This window comes from Apteryx mantelli, chromosome 29 (assembly GCF_036417845.1).
Source record: "Apteryx mantelli isolate bAptMan1 chromosome 29, bAptMan1.hap1, whole genome shotgun sequence".
Taxonomy (NCBI): Eukaryota; Metazoa; Chordata; class Aves; order Apterygiformes; family Apterygidae; genus Apteryx; species Apteryx mantelli.
The window spans coordinates 2,884,497-2,905,222 of record NC_090006.1 but is presented as its reverse complement, the minus strand read 5'-3'; the positions used below and the strand labels follow the sequence as shown (position 1 = coordinate 2,905,222).

Below are 20,726 nucleotides of genomic sequence, written 5' to 3'. Positions count from 1 at the left end.
GAAGGACGGTGTCAGATGTACAGTTCAAACAATAGTGGTTTTGCTTGTCATTCATACCAAAGTACTGCAGAAGAGGAGAAAGAAACTATTTATAATCTGCCAGCCTCAAGAAACCACAATTATGATGATTTAAATAACACGCGGAGAGGCTTCAGGCAACCATATCGTTCTAAATTTTAAAAAGCAGCACACTTCAGGGCCAAGATGATTTAGAATGTTAACAAAGGCTAGTTGAACCCAGACAGAAATTTGATGGCCTTGTTGGTTCCTTTTAAAAAATCCATCAGGGCACAAAGATAATCCAAATGGATGTGTTAGTAAAAGATGAGAGCAGTGAAGAATCATCTGAGGTTTCAGAGGCCATCACACAGAAGCAGCTGACTTCTAATGAGAACTCAGTTTGAAAATGAGTAAAAACACACAACTCAAGCCTATTCATCAAAGACATTGTATGCATCTGAAAAGTTTGGGGGGGGGGGGGGGAAGGAGTTAGGACAAATTAGAGAGCAAGGCACTACTAGTGAGACTGACCTTCCCATGGAGACCTTGTATCTGGTGACAAATAGGTCTTCCTCTGGCCTGCTGCCCAGGAGTGAATTTTATCCTGTGCACAGTCCAATCACAGAACATGTGATGACCTTTTTACTACACATGATTGAGAGCTGGAGTCATCCAATAAATAGAATATTGTCAAAGTTTTCTTAAAACCTGGAGCCCAGTCCTCACTAGTCAACTCATCTCCTATAAACAAACTGCTCTTCATGTCTCTGTTTCCTCTTTCTATGCCATGTTTAGATTATCCACCATGTCCTATTATTCCTGGCACAAACTGAATCCTACAATATTTTCATACAGTGTCTGAACCCGGAGATGTCAACTGCTACTCAAACACAAATAGTGATAATAATAGTACTACCACAACTACATTGAGCTTACTTTTTTTCCACTTTGTATTGCATGCTTTTTTATTGGATTAAAATATAAGTAACATACAGGAGAACCATACTTTTTCCACAGGAAAAAAAAAATCTGTCAGTGTATTTGTTTACTAGGAAAAGTAGAGTTTACATTGAACAAAAATAATGAACCTGTTGTATAAACCAGGTTCTTTCATTTTCTTTTATATAACCAAAAACTGAAGACCAAGATTGTCTTTTCTACAGTGTGTATTTGTATCTGTATGCAATAAGAAGCACCGCAAACACCCTATTTCGAATATACTGAAAAATCTTTGTACACTAGATAATTTCTTTGCTCTGCCTTTTGCAATGAAGGACACGCCACATTCCCATAATGAATTTAATACACAGTGACTCTTAAAAACTTCCTAATTTTTCTCCTGATATAACAATTTTGCATTGGAGCTGAAATGTTCAGACAGAAAGCTGAATACTGTTATACGACAAAAGAATTTACAAATTTCAGCAACACCTACTAAAGCAAATCTTGATCTGTGGGAAGAGATCTACATTCTGGTCAGCAGCTTGGGGCAAGCTCCTCATTTCTCTGCCCCAGTTTCCCATTTTTGAAAAACAGAATAATGTTACTTACCTAATGTGTTTCGAGATCTACAGATTAAAATGTACTATGCAAAAAAGTCATCTTTTTTTAGCCACACAAAGGACAGAAAACAAAGAAGAAACAAATTCAAGCATACTCGCAGCATCCTGCTGTTTTCTGCGTGAAGTCAACCCTTTGCCACAGAGACAGCCTTAGACCACAGAGCTTTTAGGAAAGATTTTCTGGCTTGCTAGCATCTATGAGCTTCTCATGCCCTCGCCAGCAACCTTTAAATGAAGCTAACAAACCACAAAAATAAAAATAAAAACCCTGCCTGCATGTACCGATCTCTAGCTGAACTCAGAAACAAAGGTAGGGATTTTGCTCTAGCTAGACTGTACCACAGACAGCGAGAGATTACAGATTATTGGCATCTTCCGACCTTTCTTGCCTTCCCCATTCTTGCATGTGCAGCGATTTCCATTCAGGTACTCAGGACAATCGTATGGCTGATACCATATTCCTTCTACTACAAAGAGCTTTCTATTTCCTTGTCACTTACCCATGTGATTTAAAAAAGCAAAGACAAACAAACCTGTTGGGCCAAGAAGCCAATATTCCCATATACTAACAACCTCCTGCCCCATCCATCTTCCTCCCTTATGCAGAGTACTCTGGCTCCTAAGAAAACTGGAATTTGGAGCTAGGTAGAGAGGCAACAACCCCCCAGGAATTCCCTAGGAACTGATCCAGTCCTCTTTTGTGTAGACAGGGAGATCTACAAGCAATCTAAGCTCCTTTGGCTGCAGAACAGGCAGATGCGATGAAAGCTGATTAGTGTCAGAAATGTTTACTGTTGCAGCCCATCTGTGTTCAGTCCTGAAATACCTGGCTTAAAATGACCAAATACCAGGATGTTAGTGTGCTATAAACACAAATCACACAGGAATTTTTCATGTCAAAATGTTTACAACATAGACAGCATACTAGAGGGCTGCACATTTCGTTATGCCAAGCAGCTCTTGCCACTAAAGCACACAGTTGCCTTCCTGAAGATAACAGGTAAATCCACCTCAATGATCCTTAGTCCCAAAACTTTGAAAGGTATAGGACTCTTCTACCAGCATCAGCTTGTCTGCTAAAAGCAGTATGTGTCTAGGGGCACCACTGTCAAGAAGCAGAGTAAACCAGCATGTCCACAGCTCTGGTTAGTTCCAGCACCCAGACTAGCTCAGACTGCTCTGTGCTGCAACAGGCTGTGGAATTTAGCTAACAGTTTGAACATCAAGAATCAGGTCAACCCTTTTATTCTGGAGAAGAGTTTGAACAACATTTCTAGCAGCAGGATACTTGCTAATAAGATCGTCTCTTTCCTTCAAAGTGAGGTTGTTTTTTTTTGGGGGGGGGGGGTGATTTTGTGTTTAAAAGAAAAAACAAATTAATAGGTTCAACAGATATCTCCCTATTTCTGTTAGCATTCTCTGTCCCGGCATGAGCTACATAATGGACTAAAATTGATTTTTTTTCCCTCCTTAAAATACTGGCAGCACATCACAGAGTTGCCACAAAAGAAAAAGAAGGGGTGAGAGAAAAGGAGAAAGGAGATGGAGAGGGCAAACTCTATCTGTCACAACTCCAGCAACACAGAAATCTTTCACAGGGCCCAGGCAATGATTAGAACAGGAATACAAGTATTTTCTTCTCTTCTAAAAAGCTTTTGCGATGCAGCATCTGCTCTGTTCCATCAGTATTCACTGAGCAAAACCCCACAAACTGTGATGTTTCTAGCAAGTGGCAAAATTAAGGGAAGTAGACAAAGAGGTGACGGGAAGGCAGGGAGGATGAAATTCTATCAGCTACCCTCCCAGCCCATGGCTGGCTATTGTAGTGCAAAGAGGATGACTCAGAGCAATTTTCAAGTTTTCTCAATTATTTGCCAGCCTCCAAATGAGAGTGGAACACATTTAATGGCTGCAACATGGTTAGGAAAGGTCCAAGCCTAACCAAAGCTTGGGAGATGGGGCTTCAGCTCCTTCCTTTGCCACTAACTTCTTGCATGATCTCAGGCAAGTCACTTTTTCAAGGTCTCAGCAGCACCTGTACTGTAAAACCAAATTTCAGACAAGCTAATCTCCCACCCAAGCACCTGAATATGGACCTAGTAAGATTTTCAGAAATGTTCAACCTCCTCCTGCAGCTCCTTTTTGAGATTTACAGCCTAGGTCTCAATTGCTGCTGATGCACAGCTGGCTGAGTTCTTCCAGAAATATGGCCAGTCATTTCAGTAACAAGTATCTTTGGGAAATCTCACCCTTTTCAAGTGCTGAGCCCTGGAAAATTTTGCCCCTGTGCATTTATTACTATATTACTAGTACTTCTATGGCACGCTTTTCTATATACTGACAATTTTTTGCAGTAACGAAGTCTCAAGACTAACAAACATAAATCTCTACCATTGGCTCTAAACCTGAAGAAATTTCTAAAATTTACCTCCTCCTCAAACCTCTGACTGGCCCTATGTCTAAAAGATTTCACCTCTGAACCATTCCTGACATATTTCTTTCAGATATACGGTACTGAGGAGAAGCACTGTCAGCATAGCCTTCGCTTACTTTCCCAAAACAAACACAGAGCTTATAATGAAGTTTCATTGCATTCACCCTTCAACTTCTGTCTCAAGCAGAAAATTGTGGTCTTTCGATAATCGTAGGAAGGTGGAGAAAGAGAGGTGGGCCATCAAGCCCTTGCTAAATATTCCTTATAAATGTAAGACTAATGACCAAAGGAAAGAGTATCACTGTCTTAAAAAAAAATTCTACCAAATCACTGAGTGATTTCTCTCTCTCACGAGGTTGCACTTCCCCAGAAGCTCATGCCTAACCCCAGGCAGTCCTGCCAAAGCCCACTGACAGAAGCATGAAAGCCCACACAGAACTGGAACCTCGGACTAAACAGTCTCTGAGCCATAGTCAGTATTTTGTTTTTTTCCTTTCTGCATCTTGTTCAAAACAATACCTTAATGGTGTTTAATAAATAAATAATAAAAACTACGGGTATGTCAACATTTCCTCTTAAATTAGGCTCAAAAGGAGGAGGTTAAGAGCAGCCCCCCATGTTTGCATATGTTATGTTCCCTTACTGATCCATTCCTTCCCACTGGCAAGAGAGGAGGAAGCAGAAATCATAGTTAACATGATTTTGTGTGACTGACTGAGCACATATGAATAGAAGTGACAACTGCCCTGGTTTTCACTCCAATGAAAAACACAAGAGCATCACAACAGAGACGTACTTACATGTGAACAGGTGGGCTTGTTTGTCAAACATTAAGGTATGGATAGACAGCAAGAAGCAAATGTGTAAAAAGTAACATCACAGGGTCTGTGTCAATTGTCTCTCAAAGGGTTTCACATCAACTGTGCTTAGAAAAGATGTTCACTTGCTTGGTTGGTTGATTGCTTTTTCTTTTATAGCTGAGAAATAGTAGATGAATAATCTTCTAGCAAAAACAAGGAAACATTTTTGCAGCAAAGTTCCTTCTCACCACATAACTTCATAGTGTGCTATATGCAAATATTTTGTGTGTGTGATATGTACGAAATACATAATATTTCAGCTTGGTTTGTGAACTTGCTTTTTACTGCTCCCACATCTTCAGCAAATGTACAAATAAATACGCAAGAGAGAGGAAAGAATATGCACAGGCACAAAGCAAAGATCAAAATGAGACAGCAGCAGTCTGCTAACTGGATGGTGAGAGCCAAAATCATAAGCGTCCAGTTACCTTAGAAAGCCTTGCCAATAGACTAAATAGAATACCATGGGCCAGGTGTCAGTGATTATAATCCCACTGGTGCCAAGAGAATTACTCCTATTTACAGGTCTGACTCTGGCTGTCTTTAGTACAAGAAATAACTCAAAAAGCATGGACTTGAAAAAGGAGAAATGCAGATTGAACCTGCCATTCCCCTACTTGCAGTATAAGACCCAGTACAGCGCAGCTCTTGAACACCTCTGCTGCTTTTTTATATGCTAGAAATCCCCCTGAAGTAAAAAAAATAAAATTAAAAAAATTAAAAAAAAATTAAAAACCCTGCTCATGCTTACCTGCTGTGAAAATGAACCTGAATAAATACCTGAACTTGCTATTTCCAAACCAGTACTACCACAAAAAAAAGTGGTTTGTGTCTGAGATGAGCTGGACACTTCTAAAAACAAGATCAGTACTGGGAAAGTAACAGGTATGCCCACACAACCCTAGGACACCCTCGGAAACCATTCATTATCACCAACTTCTACCGACGGAAGATTTTCAGGCATCTTTCCCACGTTAAAATGGAATTAAGCCATAATTTCTTTCCAGCAAAACAGACAGGTTTTTGAACACCTAAGGTGCTTACAGGGGAGAACAGGACTGTGTGCGTGGGGAGAAGACACCTGAAGGCACGCAATGACTTAAAAAATATTAATAAAAATGTAGAACCAATAAGAAGTTAAGCAATTAATTCTGAAAAAACCCTCTGCCTTCATATTGATAACCAGACATTCTTCTCCCCTCTAAATAGTCCTTTTTTGGGAAAGCTCCGTCTGAGCACGATGAATGAGCCAGCCAGACCTATAGGAGGATGGCCCTGAGCTATGCCTCGCTCATACAAAATAATAATTTTTCAAGAAGTATGTATGTCTGGGTAAATTAAGTATTAATAATGAGGTGTTCCATTTTCTTTTTTTCCCCAGTCATAAAACCTTTTCACTGCTGAAGATACCACAAAGATTTTTTCATACAATTTGTGAGTACTGTACAGTGCATATCTATCCTTTTACAAGTGGAATCTTGTAGCTATGGAGACGAAGAATGTTAAATCCAAGCTGACGATAGTATTTCAGTGGGGGCTTATGGTTGTTACACGTGTCTTCAACTATCAGCTGTTTTACGTCTCCTGAAGTCCTCTGTGCTAATAGCCAATGGATAATAAATCACCTTGCAAATACAGAGTGTACTTCCTAGCAGTCACAGTCTGGACAGCACCATTACGTTTAATACAGTTTTACCATGATTTATACCACATCCAACAATCCCACAGACAACAGGATACACAGCATGAGTTCGGCAAACTTAAGTAGCAGCTTAAGTTTACATCCCTGAACAGAGTAAATGAGTAAAATTGGTCCTGTACTGTAATAGCACCTGAAAGCTTCAGGTGAACTGGGGTCCCCTTGTGTTTAATGCCGTATCTAACGACCGACATTACCATGAAGAAATTATGCCATACTGACCTTCTGTTACTAGACCTGGAAGGACTCTTTAGCTTCTTGTTTATCCTCCATAATCCAAATTATCTGAATTTCAGTCTCCCAAACAACATCAGACACACTGCATCTTCTGTGCACTAGGAGCATGATCCAAATTCCATTACAGATTATGGTTACATTTGATGGACTTTCAATTACAGCACAGGGATTCAGCTGTCCTCCAAATCACACCAGTGTAAATTAAACAGCATTTTATTGAAGCTAATGAAACTTCAGTGGTGTTAAACTTGAGCAACAAGAGGAGACAGCCTTTAAGGTCAACTTCCTGCTCCGTGACATCCAGTGAAATGCAGAATAACTTTGTGTCAGATATTGTCCACTTGTGCTGCTCACAAAAACAAAAAAACAAAAAACCTTCGTAAACATGATACTAATAAAAATTACAAGGGTCTTTGTTTTTGAAGACGACACTGCTCCAGAGAAAATAACCCCAAATCTTTCACTTTTATTTTGTTCTTACCCCAGCTCTTTGGGGTCCAAAATCAGCTAGGGGTTTCATGTGCCAAATCTAAGATCTCTTAAAGACGCTCTATTTTCAAAAAGTGCAAAACATCCACCTGCCAGAAATCAGGATCACAGAATTGAAGCCCGTTAAACGCTACTCGATTTTAACACATCTTTCACGCTGCCTGTCAAAGACATTGGTCAAATCTACTCTAATCAAACCCAACCTGAGGAAATGGATATGAATAAATTTCAACAGGCCTATAAACATTTTCAGGCAGGATGTCCACAACCAAGGAAGCAAAATCCACCACAGTCCCCTAACGCCACGTCACATGCAGGGTTAAGTAAAAAGTACTGAAATGTAATCATGCAAATCCTCCTTATAAGGCAGAAATAAGCAACGATATTCAAAAGTAAAACCATTTCTTACACATGCATTAGCAGAGAAAGAGTCGTTTACAACACAGCAGTGAAAAAGTATGGTATTTTCTTGGCAAAGCTGAACAACAGACAAAGAAACAACGAGGGCTTTCCTATTTGTATTTTCCATGTACTTATTGAGCAAAAACATGGTCTTACATGTGTGAAACTATTAACTCTAATAACCAATAGAGTTGTCTCACAAGCTAAGCCTTCATTAACATCTGAAAGTTTACACGAAAACAAAAAAAAATCCAATCCCTCCCTCCCAACCCAGATATTTGCAGATGTACTGTTTGACTTATGTCCTTTATAAGGCTCAAGTTCAGCAAACTTAATAAGGAAGCATGTATGTTCTGCCTTACCCAGTGACACAAGTGCTTAACGCTAAAGTTGTGTTAAAGTCCTGTGATCCTTAGATTTATTTCTGAAACAAACGAAAAACGCAGGAAATCTTGGGCATTATCATTAAATAGATGAGAACACCCTCGAGATTTGACATCAGGCCTAGAGTAAAGAGGTTTCCATATTTTTTTTAAAACAGAAAAGATTCTCAAACTCCTCTCTTTCTACCAATATGTAAAAGATGGGACTCTTCTGAAGCCACTGATAACACAATGGGTGCAAATGAGAAGAGAATAACAACTGACTTTATCACAGTTGTTTACTTCAACTTAATCCATTCTTGGATCAGTTTGAACTGTTTGAAATAATCACTGTCACTTCCCCAACTGTTATAATTTAATGAGATCACATTTCACACTGAGCAAACCCCAAATCAAAAGAGCTCATTAATCTTTCTAGTGATTAGAGACACCTCAAGATCTTCAAACATTTACCTCTCCTTCCCAGCAGCTGAAATGGTTTTAGGAGGATCATGGTTCATACCTCACATTCCCTGGAGCCAGAGATGGTATATGTGCAGGGCCCAGATCCATTAACTGATACATCCATGGTCTCAGAGTTTGTTGGCTTGTAGTCCACGTAATACTCCTGTAAAGGGGAGTTCATTTGTCTTTCAGACTCTCTGGCCTTTTTCCTTCGCCTCTTCATGAGAGAGTGCTGCTGGAGCTGTTTCATGCTGGCTGGATAACGCTTCCATGACACATAGATAACCAACAAAATCATGGCCACAGAAAGAAAGAGGGCCACACTCCCAGCAATTATTTTGTGAAAGGAAACATGCTCATACTCTGGTTCCACTCCAGGTGTTGGGAGATCTGCAAAAGTGGTTGGCATAACAGATGTTGGTTGATTGCTTTCCAATTTGGAAATGGTTGGTTTAGGAATAAAGACAGGTCTCTGGGCGGTTTTAGGTGCCTGATACGACCTCTCAGTAACCACCACCTGGATTTCAGCACAGATATTATATGTTTCCACAGCATCGCTCACCTTTTCACCCTGGATATGTTTAGGGCCTGCACATATCATAGTGCTTTCTTTATTTCCCTTGAAATTCTTAAGCCAAGTAAACAGCGGGCAAATGCTTCGAGTACATTCCCACATATTTCCAGACAGAGTGATGGAGATGAGTGAGATCCAGGTATTGATGGTCTCCTGAGAGATATTGGTGAGTTTGTTGGAATCCAGGTTCAGCTTTTGCAGGTTGGGGAGGCACTGGAACGTCCCAGGCTCTATCCCTGTGATGTCATTTCCTGATAAATCCAAGTTGTGCAAGGAACTCCAAGTCCATGTTAACCCTTGGCTAACAGACCGGATCCTATTCCACTGCAAATAAATGGAGCGAAGGTTGAAGAGGCGTGGAAAGTGGGCAAAATTGATCTTAGAAAACTGGTTGTGCTCCAAATGGAGCTCTGTCAACTTCAAAAGGCCAGCGAAAGCATTTCGAGATAAGCTCCGCAGGCGGTTGTAGCCCAAATCCAGAAAATCAAGGTTTCGGCAATCTTGGAAAACTCGGATCGGCACCGTTTTCAGCGAGTTGGATCGCAAATGCAAGATCAAGAGTTTACGAAGGCCCTTAAACTGCTCAGACTGCAATACCTGCAACTTGTTGTAAGAGAGGTCCAGATTACGGAGGTTGGGGACTGGGTGAAATGTTTTGTTGTGCAGATGGGTAATTTTGTTGGAGCTTAGAATTAATTCCTTCAGCCTGCGGATCCCCTGAAATGCATCCTCATCCACGGAGCTGATGTAATTATGGTCAAGATAAAGCCATATGAGCTGATTCAGGCCAGCAAACTGATTCGATTTAAGCTTCTGAATGCTGTTGTACCGTAACGATAAGCCTTGGGACCCTCCAGAAATATTCTGAGGGATGTCTCTGAATGCATGAGATTCGCAGTACACAATCTTGCCATCGCATCTGCAGTTCTTGGGGCAAGCTCGCTGAGCCCCCGCAAGCATAACAAACAGCACCATAGGAAGTAGCACTAACACCACACTCATGCCTCTCAGCTGTTTAATTAAATGGAAACCTACAATATTAAAAAAGAAGACAAATGCGCATTGTAAAGCTACCAAAATAAATCACCAACAGATTACTACCATCACTGGGCTTTCTAATAAAATATTAGTGAAACACTGGATTTTAAAGGCAACCTGTTTGCCTCCTTTCTTGCACTGTTTGTTGTATAAATGCCTGTGCTTTAAGTTTCTGGCTTGCCATCTCTGCTGCCCACACCATCACCAGTATCACTTCTGTTATTCAATTACTTTTGTGTGATTTATGATCCCTTAGAAGGATCAGGAGCCTGTTCTCTATTCACTTGTTCTCCTGTATATCATCTCTCAATGTAGTTGGTATATCCTTATCGCTAGATGCTGAGGTTTTAACAATAAACATATTTGTCAAGTCACTGTGCTGAATGCTCCATAGTGCTGGAAAGGAAATGAGCCAAAGCTTTTGGTATTTATGTGTTGTTAAACGTTTCCTTAATAAAAGCAACTACAAGTTCAATTCCACTCAAAATTACTGTAAGGAGTACAATGCAAAATCAATTTATCATAAAGTTTGACCCACCTTTAAAATGTGTACTTTTTGTAAAAAATGAAGCAATAAGCAAAGCTTTACTTTTTGCATTGGGTGATTTTTTTTTTTTCAGAGTAGCTGTATTTTCATGTACGTAAAATATATAAAGAGATGTACAGAAATCAAGTTCAAATACTAGGGAAGCACACCATTTAACACTAGCATGGGACCCCAACAGCTAGATATTGGTAACAGACATATTACTTTAAAAAGGATCATAGTCTTATCACATATGCATACAGTTATCTACATAGCTGTCAAAATCTAAGCATTTACTACCTTGTATATACATTTATTTCAAATACTGTATGCAAATACACATACAAACACTTACATACAAACAATGCTTTAAGAGCAGCAAAATGTAGAAACTTTAGGGGGGCATATCCGTATTTCAACTCCCCTCTCTCTTCTACAGCTCTACTCATTCTGAGATTTTCCATTTCAGATGTCAAATTTATCATATAGTACCAATGCTGTTATGTGAGGACAATCACATTTTCCACATTCTTTGAATAATTATGAAAGGGGCAGGGGGGAATCCAACACACGTACACACACTTTCCTTAGTTTGTAATAATTTTAGGACTAATGTCTCTGTCCAGAATTGCAACCTTGCTAATAATTAAGGTGTATTCTTCCAATAAAAAATATTTTAAGGGCCAGTATCTCCTCTACAAATAATTACTTTATTTGTTATACACACACACACTCTCACTCAAAACCAACCTCGTGCTGCAGTTATTTTTTCCAATTTTAAACCAAGAGGCAATCAGTAAAATAATTCCTAATCTAAAATGCCCCTGACTATATGTCTCTGCCTTTCACTTTAATGGTTAGATTTTTAATTTAAATCCTCATCTTTTGCTTCTGCCTATGTGCCAGCAGCAGCCAGCTAGAAATATGTTCTGGCTATTATAGACTTTGGGGGTGGGGGGGAAGGAGGGAGGGAAATAAACCTGTCACACTTGAGAAAATAAGACTGGCAAATGACTGCTGGAAATCTAGCAGCTCTATTAGGGGTATCTTTTCAAAGACCAAATGAGCCTTTTCAAAACCACCTATACAACAAAATCATCCCCTCCTCCTCTGCTTCCCACTTGCTGCAAAGTGTTAACAATCCTTTCTGACAGCCTGAATAATATCTCTACAGGCTGATCTAATATGAATATAAATCCAGAAGAGATTTTGTGTGAGCATGCCTCATGCATATATGTACTTATCTATATATGTGCAGGTGTGTGGGTGGGTTGCACAGACAGTGAATGTACTCTCTACAGTCCTTAACTCGGTGCATGCATTTACAGATTAATTACATATAAAAGCACTGCAGGAGGAAAGGTGTGTGTGTATAGGGGGAGGGGGGATACACGATCTAAAAATACAATAGCAAGTACAGTGAGTCACCTGGCAAAGGAATGCACTGCTGCTGTTTAGACTGTTTCCCCCTCTTGAACAGCTAATAATCCAACCGAAAAACACAAGGTACAGCTGCAGCTGTGCTAACAAACAAACAAAAAAAGTTCACTTACCCATCCTTTTGTCACCAAAAAACGTCCTCCTTTTTCTCTCTCCAGCTGCCGTCTTCTCTCTCTTTCCTTTTTGCTTTCCCTTTGCCTCTGCCTCTCGCTTTTTAAAACTGGTCTCTTTCCTTTAAACCATCAGAATCCTCATGTCACAGCACGGCTGCCACTCGCATCGCCGCCAGCCAGCGTGCATGCCAGTAACCCCCACAAAGTTCCCTAAGGAGGACAAGCAAGAATTTTGGGGGTGAAGAAGGGAAAGGATAGGGAAGGGGTTGGGGGTGGGGAAGACAGGACTAAGGATGGAGGGGGGTGGGGGGTAGGGAGGGACTCTATGCTCTGAGAGCCATTGTGTAAGTCATCAGAGAGCCATCAGCATTAATTGGCAATCTGCAAGTAAAAGCTTATAGCACACCGGGAAGGTAAAGCAACTTCTCTGGGAGGAATCAAAAAATCTTTCCCGGTACCTAGCATTTCTTATTCTGCTGCCTTTTGCCATTCCCAGCCACAGCAATCCATCCTCCAGCTTTCCAGTTCTTGAAGCAAGCAGGCCTTCTGTGCTGTGCAGGACCCCAGGTTAAAAGCTATGCCGGACAGGTTTATCCATCTAGCTGGTCAGGTTTAAAGTGTTTTGTAGCTGTGCTGAGAGGTAGCTCTTGTCTAATTCGGAAGGCTTTCCAGAGAGCGACGACGCTTTGGAGCTTGTTGGTGCTAATGTTCTAGTTTGTGATACACTGAGTGCCCTCCACTGGAGAAAACAGATCACACATTAAAGGCATGAACAATTGATCCTGTCATTGCTATGCAGACTTTCCTCTTTCAGAAAAGAAAATTAAAGACACAGTATTGCTTTGCCCACCAGCATCCCAGTCTGGACCCCTTTGCCTTCCCTAGCCTGCCGAATGTTTATATTGTGGATTTTCTTGCAGTGAGTGTAAAGCACTAAATAACACACCTGTTTCCCGGGCATTCGGCAACGTGATCTTCTTCTAATCCACCTGACCTGAATATTTTTCTCATGCACATTACAAACTGTTTGTTTTCCCTTATTCACTGGGTGAGAACAGGAAAAAGAGTGTTTGCAGATTAAAAATGAGTCATGTTAAAGGGTTGGGGAGCATGAAATATATAAATGTGCATCATCCACATAAAAAGGAATTTAATTAAATGCACCAAATCAAAATGTAAACACTGAAAACCATGATTTGGGTTTTTTGGGGTTTTTGTGGTAATTTGGCTAAGTGCTTTCTATCAGAAACATATAAAGTTCAATATATAATGCAGAGCTGGTAATGCATAATTACTGACACCTCTTTTCTTCTAAATCTCTCTTCTCCAACCCTCCCCTAGGCACAGGCTGGAACTTCTAGCGGACACGAGTGCTGTTCCGGATTTCAGCAGACTTCAGCCACACACTTTGCAGCGTGATCTCGGATATTACACTTGTACAGTGTTTCACCTCCTGCTATTTGCCTGGCCAGCTTACTAGGGCTTGAATTAATTCTCGCTCAGTTCAATGGAAAGATGTCAATGGGATCTGGAGCAAGTGCGGTACCACACAGAGCTCCTTTGAGTTACTGGGGGCTAGCGCCACTAACCAGGAGCAGCAGGGACTATAAGCCTCAGCGGAACCCCCCCCACACAAACGCAGATGTACTGGTTTTGGTATCAAAGCAAAACGCAGGCATCTCACTGGCCAGCACCAGACCGTACTCCAGCATCTTTAACCCAGTTTACAAAAGCTTATTTATTGGTGCTGTCTGTCCAGCTGCTCCCTCCTCTCCCTGTCCTCCGTTGACATCAGGCATTTTAAAAACAATTCCCCACCCAAATCTGAAGTTTAGATGCCAAACTGGTGGAAATGCTTTTTGTAAGGTCTATCATCAACTAACCATTATATTGTGCCTTTTTTTAAATAACGCCCCAAATGACAAAAGAGCATCCTGTTCAGTGCTCTTCGGCTCATCGCGCTTGAGGTCTCCGGGTACCACTACCAGTAATTCTACTATTATAACGGAAATGAAAATTGCATAAAACTCAAGGCCAGACGCTGGGCTCCTTAATTTTCTTACTCCTTGCTCAAATCAAAAGACAGTTGGTTGTCCCTGCAATCTGCCCCAAATGAAGGCATTCCTGCCCAGCTCCATCACCTGCTCAACTGCCAGATTTCCATCCAACATGGAACAAGCAAAACGGTTCAACTCCATAGAAAACACACTCACCCACCCCCCAAAACAGTGCACAGGAGCCCTCTTTTTTTTTCCACTATCTGCATCCAGACTGCAACATCTCAAAGCTTCCGAACAACAAAAAAAAAATCTGATTTTTTTATTTGTCCTGTTAGGAGAATTTGGCACTATCCATTGATCAGAGACTGATCTGCATAAGAAAAAGCTATCATAATTAAACATAATTTATAAACTCAATTGTCTAGCAATACATACCTTCCCCAAACAAAATTCAGAACTTAATTACCATAAATGATGCTGCAAATACTTTTTTCCATATCTATATTAACTACATCTGCATTACAGTCAGTATCATTTTAGTCAACATTCATATTTATTCATGATACAATTTCCTAATAAAGGTAAAAGCTAAAGTGTGCAGTCATAATACCTTGTATTGACAATTCTCCAGAAGAATCCATTTGAAACTCTGCCAGATCTCAAACTGAATTGAGGAAAGTGGATGTCTAAAGAAACTGTACCAATTTTCAGGGTCTTTCTTTCCTGCATTCCTGTATCCTTAAACCCTATGAGAACCGAAGCATCATTGCCATACACTATCCTATTGCTGTTCCCTTACTGAGACTAAAAAATTTGCATTTCTACAGGAAGATTTAAATAATTTTGTTTTCATAAAAATCTTGTGATATTATAACTGAAAATACCATAAATTCTAAGAATGATTTTTTGGTACCTTAGCCAAAACCAAGTGAGCTTCACTCGACACCATAAAAGTATTTTATTTTTTTGACTTTTTTTTTTTTTTACAAAGAGAAAACAAAAACATTTGCCAATAGGAATGGGAATGAGAAAACGGGAAATTTTCACCCAGTCTGGATATGTGGCTCTAAAAGGAAAAAAATCATAGAAGAAAGGAGGATGAAAATGGCTGATTGTGGTTTTGTTCTATTTCTATAGAATGCTAAGAGATACAGAGAATCTGCATACAGCTGAGAGAAACCTGAAATGTCCTAAGTGCTCAGTCAATCCTTGTCCAACTGGCAAAGTTTCTTACCACTCGATCACAAGTTACCTAGAAAAATTATCCATTCTAATAGGTTTGTGTGCACTGGGAACTATAGTTTCTCCTCCAGGATAATGAAACTGCACTTGCTTAAGTTTTTGATCAGTGTAACAGTTGTGATTTCACAACACTCTGATTTTGGGGTTTTTGTGGGTGTTTTTTGTTTTGTTTTCAATCGTATTCTGTCAAGCACACTTGGAGGTTTCGCCTTGAGCTTTTCTGCTTACCAGTTTGTTTCCATGCAGAAATACTTAATAATTAATAAGAATCAATAATAAATAATACTTAAATGGTGCACTAACTTTACAAAACGTACTAACACCAATTGCCCTCACAACATGCCTGCAAGGAAGAGAAGTACTTATCTATAATCACCTGTAGTAGCAGTTAAGTAACTGGAAATTTACAGCCCTGACTAACTTTTATAGTGGCATCATTTGCAGAACTACTGCTGGAAGGAAAAGAGCTAATGATCTTTGGCCATTTTCTTCTCATTTTCAGCCTACAGAGAGATCTCTAAGACTTGCATTGCTCCTACACAGTTTATTCTAAACACTCCTTAGTGACAAAGACATAAAAATAAGTAAACCTAAGTGTTTGGGCCTGCCCACAGCAGTGCCAGATCCAAATTTTCAAAGTTCAGGAGTCAAGCAGCAAAATAGTACTCTATATTTCGCCTCTATCTACTGAGCCATTAGGTTGTATTTGAGTTGCATTTTCAAGGCTTTACCAAAGCCTTTAGACTTGTGGGACAGATTCAGAGACTTCAGGAAACAAGAAGAATAATTACAGCCATCCAGTATGGCCTCCTAAGGAAGACAGGAATCCTAAACAAAGTATTTCCACAACAGATCTACAGTTTCTGTCATGACATGCACTTCATAAAGATGAGTGGCCTTCATTTGATTTCCACCAAGGATGAAAGAACTACCGCACTGCTGTGGAAATTGTTACTACGTACAACAACGCTCGCTCCTGAAAAATTTGAAAGTTAAAGCTCTTTGGAAAAACCTGTATTGAATACAACCCTGCAATCGGTGTCATCCTCTAACCATTCTCTGGTGTTGGACTTGGAAGGCATACATTAAAGTATAGCTTTCCAACTCAATCATGCATCATTCACAACAATAGGAACGACAACATTGACTTCAAAGGACAGAAGATCGCATGCACATAAAAGCCTTTGCTTCCAACATCTCCTCATTTATCAGGTGCTAATGTAACCTTATGGATACATTTGACAGATCCTTCTATGTGCAACCAAAGACACAAACCTGATACAGCCTCCAGCTAAAGAATTTTTACTCTTTAGTGTAACTATGAAGGTTGATACGACTCAAAGTGAAGAATCAGGCAGTCTTAGCCGTGGAGATCCCTGCTTCATTCTCTGCATTTCATCCGAGATAGTAGATAATGTTCCAGGACAAGCTGGAAGGAATCTACACTAACCAGAAAATTGTTTTTAGATGTTCTCAAGCTTATATTAAACCAGTACTTTCACAGGCATATCAACTTCACCAGGATGCACTTCCTCCTCATTTAATTAAAGTTTTATTTAATTTGTTCTCAGACATTTATCTAATTATTTTTTTATTTATAAATTCACTTGATTAATGATAAATGTCTAATCTCAGCTCTAATTGCTTTTAAAGCACACAACAGCCTAAGCAAACCCAAACCAAAAATAAACAGGCAGCTCAACAATAAAGAAATTTCATACCTTAACGATTAACTAGAAAATAACTGTTCCTCAAAGGCAAGCCCTACTTTCGTATGCAAATTCCAATTCCTTAGTTGATACCTCTAACAAACAGTTAAAAATCAGTGAGCTTCTGTTTGAACTTTAAAAGCCTGCAAACAAATTTTGGGAACACACCATAAATACCTGCAGAGTCAAAATCTTTTGAAGCATGGGGCGACATGTTTCTTCTTACAAATTCTTTGCCTTTCATTTTACACCACCTTATTGGCTATAGCTATACGGGGGGAAAAGTGCCACGTTATTAAGTGACACATTTCAAATGAAATGATGCTGAATGCAAGGGAGAACTAGCACACACAGAGACAAACCTTATTTATTGTCTACGGTTAGGTTATGAATAACACCAGTGTTTTCATTCAGATTATCCACAAGCAAAACCAGAATGCTATTAAACGTGACTTTTTGTGTACTGGCTGCATGCTATTACTGCAAAATTAATCACATAGGAGCATTCATATTGTCCCTGTGGGTACACCACAGCCATAGAACTTCATCTGTACTGGTACAATGCTACGTACATACGTCAGCCCAGATTTCTAACAAGACTTCTCTTGATTCTTAGCACTACATAAAACTGAGACATATTTGTGACATCATTTGTATGAAAACTTTTGTCTTCCCCAGGCTCCTGCCTGGAAATACTCTTATCCAGTTTGGTAAAGTGAACTGGCAGTGGCAAATCACCAATCCCTATTTTAGAAGAGATCCTAATGCAACTTGTATGTTAGAGTATTTTGATAATGGCTTGCTGCCCTAAAAAGTGGCAGCATGCTTTGCTAGGGAGATGAGGTAGGTTATATGTGGACACAGAGCAGTGGAGATGCAGGGTGTAACAGCACTGGACTCTGCCAGTTCCAAATACCAGGTCCAAAGCAGACCACGAAGAGCTAAGGACTGGTAGTGGAGCGTGAATCTATAAGCAGTATGTCTGTAACTTCTGCACGAGGAGGACGACCTTCCCTGATCTTTTCTCTCTCCAGAGCCATGACGGGCTTCTGCTACCAAGAAGAGCAGTAGCTATCTGAAGTATGACAAGTGAAAGGCTAATCCCTTAGACATTTGAAATTCATATAGAAGCACTGCTTTTGCAAAGAAGGTTTACAGAACAATTACGTTAGCAAATTATCCGCAAAAGTAGATTGCTAATACCCCTATAATAATTAAAAGCTTCCCAAAATGCACCAGGACCACTGAACACACACATGTACTCTAACCTGCTTCCTGACACACAGAAATGTGTCAGCTAGAAAGGTTATCAAAGAGGAGGATCATGCATCAGAATGCAATTTGCTGGCAGGATAAGCCAAAAGGTTCTGAAGACATTTACTGCTGCCAACATTTGGGAGACTGAAATCAAAAGATGGCTGAAACTACAAGAATTTGACCACCATCCATGGTAGCAGGGTGTGCAGCACACTATAAAACACGGAAAACAAAATAATGACAATGTTTTTCTGGGAGTAGCTAGATACCTTGCCTTGGCAGACAGCAGGAAACTAGAATCTGAACCTTTAATAATTGATTTGATTTCAAAAAAGCAAAGAAAATTAGACACATGCGCATGCTCACATCCTTCCTATTTAGAGGAATTATCACAGTGACTTATTATGTTGCAGAATTTTGGCTAGATGAAACATTCTCACAATGCAATCACAGCACTGGAGTGCAGTATCAGCCCATCTTGGTGGTAAGAATACTGGGTTCTTTGCCCATGTAATAGTTCTCCAGATAAATTTAATTTGATATTGTAAAAAAAATTTTTTTTCTTTTTTTAATACACATCACTACTATTTGCCAAATAACAACACACCAAGGAACCGACTGAGCCGTAAGAAAGTAATCAATGAGTAATATCACAGGTACAATATCAATTCTCACTGCAACTATATCAACAAAAGAAAAGCTTCCCCATCAAAAAAAAAAAAAGGCACCTGCCTGTACATGCACGTGCAAACACACAGACTAACTGAAAGCAATATGAAATTATGCTGACAAACTCAAGATTAAACTCCTTCTGCCTCCCTCTTTGTTTTCTTTGGCACAATAAAATGGCAAGCTCCTGCCCTGTGCTGTACATACAGCAGAATGTACACTTTCTTATGTGTGCTACAGCAAGCGGCTCCTCCATTGACAGCATGACACAACAGCAAGAAGAGTCCCCTGAGCAAGATAATGGGGCAGAGGCAGACGTCATCTGCAGGAACAGTTCATCTTGAAACGTGCCTGCAAAGAGCAAGAAAACTGCTAAATTCAGGGCATTTTCCATGTGCTCCCTAATGCAGGTGAGAGGTTTACTCAGTGATTTCTGGTCTTCCTATACTTGATTTGGGGACTTGTCCTTCTGTACCAAGTTGCAATCTGTTAAACTCTTCTGTTGACAAGTTCTCAGAAATGTTGGGTCATTGGTTCATCCCCTCTATTACAGGTCCTTCTGATATCATACCAGAGCTTCTAGTCAGCTGGAAGGAGGATTTTCAGACTGTTCAAGCAGTGGGAAACACAACAGAAATCCAGCAAGCAAAGGTAGGACTAGAAGGCTGAGCAAACAGGAGGAGGAGGCAGTGAAACAAGAATGTAGTACTTAGCTGATAATCTTGCGATGCTAACCAGTACTCCAGCTATACTAGCCAGCACTCCGGCTACAAAGTAGGAAGGTTGCCAGCCCAGGCTGAAGTAAAACTCCCGTCTGAGCCTGTGGCCTCAGCTGTGCTACTGACCCAGGCCTAAAGAAGGCTCGAAGCCAGGGCAGAGGTTTTCTACTCTGAGGAAAAGATCAGATAAGGGCAACATCCACAGCAGTGGTGGACTAGCCTGACACCGAAGACGTATCCTAAAGCCATAACTGTTTTTTTCACATTACATAAAACACATTGGCTTATTTACTAGTACATCACTTTTTCTGGTGTCAAGGTGGTTGCTGTGAAGAGGTCTTGGGTTTCTTTGCATTTTAGGATCTTCCATATGTCAACAGTAGCTGACAGAGTAATTTCAGAATCAGCATTTTGTCTTGTATCAAAGATTTTGTCAGTGATCATTCTCCACCCATCCACTCCCCTTTCTTTTGGGATGTATGCATCTGAAACTCCTATTCAGTGCCTTGAGCTCCCAAAAACTAGATAACAACTTTCTCTTTTATCAGTATTTCAATATATTTTTGCTTCCTCAACAGTCTTAAAATATTGCCTCCATACAAGGAAAGATATAAGGCAACACTTCTGAAGGCATGGGAAGTAGCAGGAAGTTAAGGGAACCCTTACATTTTTTCCAAAGGTCTTAAAAAAAGAAAAAAAAAAGCCTCCAGTTATGCAGTAGGGAATTGTGAAAATACAGTCCTTAATACCTTCCTCCGTCTTCTTTCAGTGATGGACAAGTCTGTATCAGATAATGAGATGCATGTTCTCTTCAGTGAACTATGAGAAATGAAATTAAACAAACAACCCCCACCCCCCAACTATATTAACTTGATTATGAGTCAGTGAAGCCTTCTCTGAAAACTCCCACAGCTTCTAAAAATAAAGAA

The 20,726-nt window shown here is 40.0% G+C and overlaps 1 protein-coding gene across 3 annotated transcripts in view; it reads right to left on the bottom strand.

Moving 5' to 3' along the window:
- LRRTM4 (leucine rich repeat transmembrane neuronal 4) overlaps positions 1-12,819 on the bottom strand; it is a 222,136-nt gene extending 209,317 nt beyond the window's left edge. The window contains exons 1-4 of one of the 3 annotated variants that reach the window (XM_013954468.2): positions 12,660-12,819; positions 12,202-12,411; positions 8,520-10,115; positions 6,796-7,138 (exon numbers count right to left, since the gene is read on the bottom strand). In XM_013954468.2, coding sequence (XP_013809922.1) covers positions 8,563-10,115; positions 12,202-12,205 — 1,557 coding nt within the window. In that variant the 5' untranslated portion in view covers positions 12,206-12,411; positions 12,660-12,819 and the 3' untranslated portion in view covers positions 6,796-7,138; positions 8,520-8,562. Of the gene's footprint in view, positions 1-6,795; positions 7,139-8,519; positions 10,116-12,201; positions 12,412-12,659 lie in introns of those variants that run through there. The other 2 variants (XM_013954460.2, XM_013954475.2) reach the window with 2 other exon arrangements.
- Positions 12,820-20,726: the final 7,907 nt, after the last annotated feature.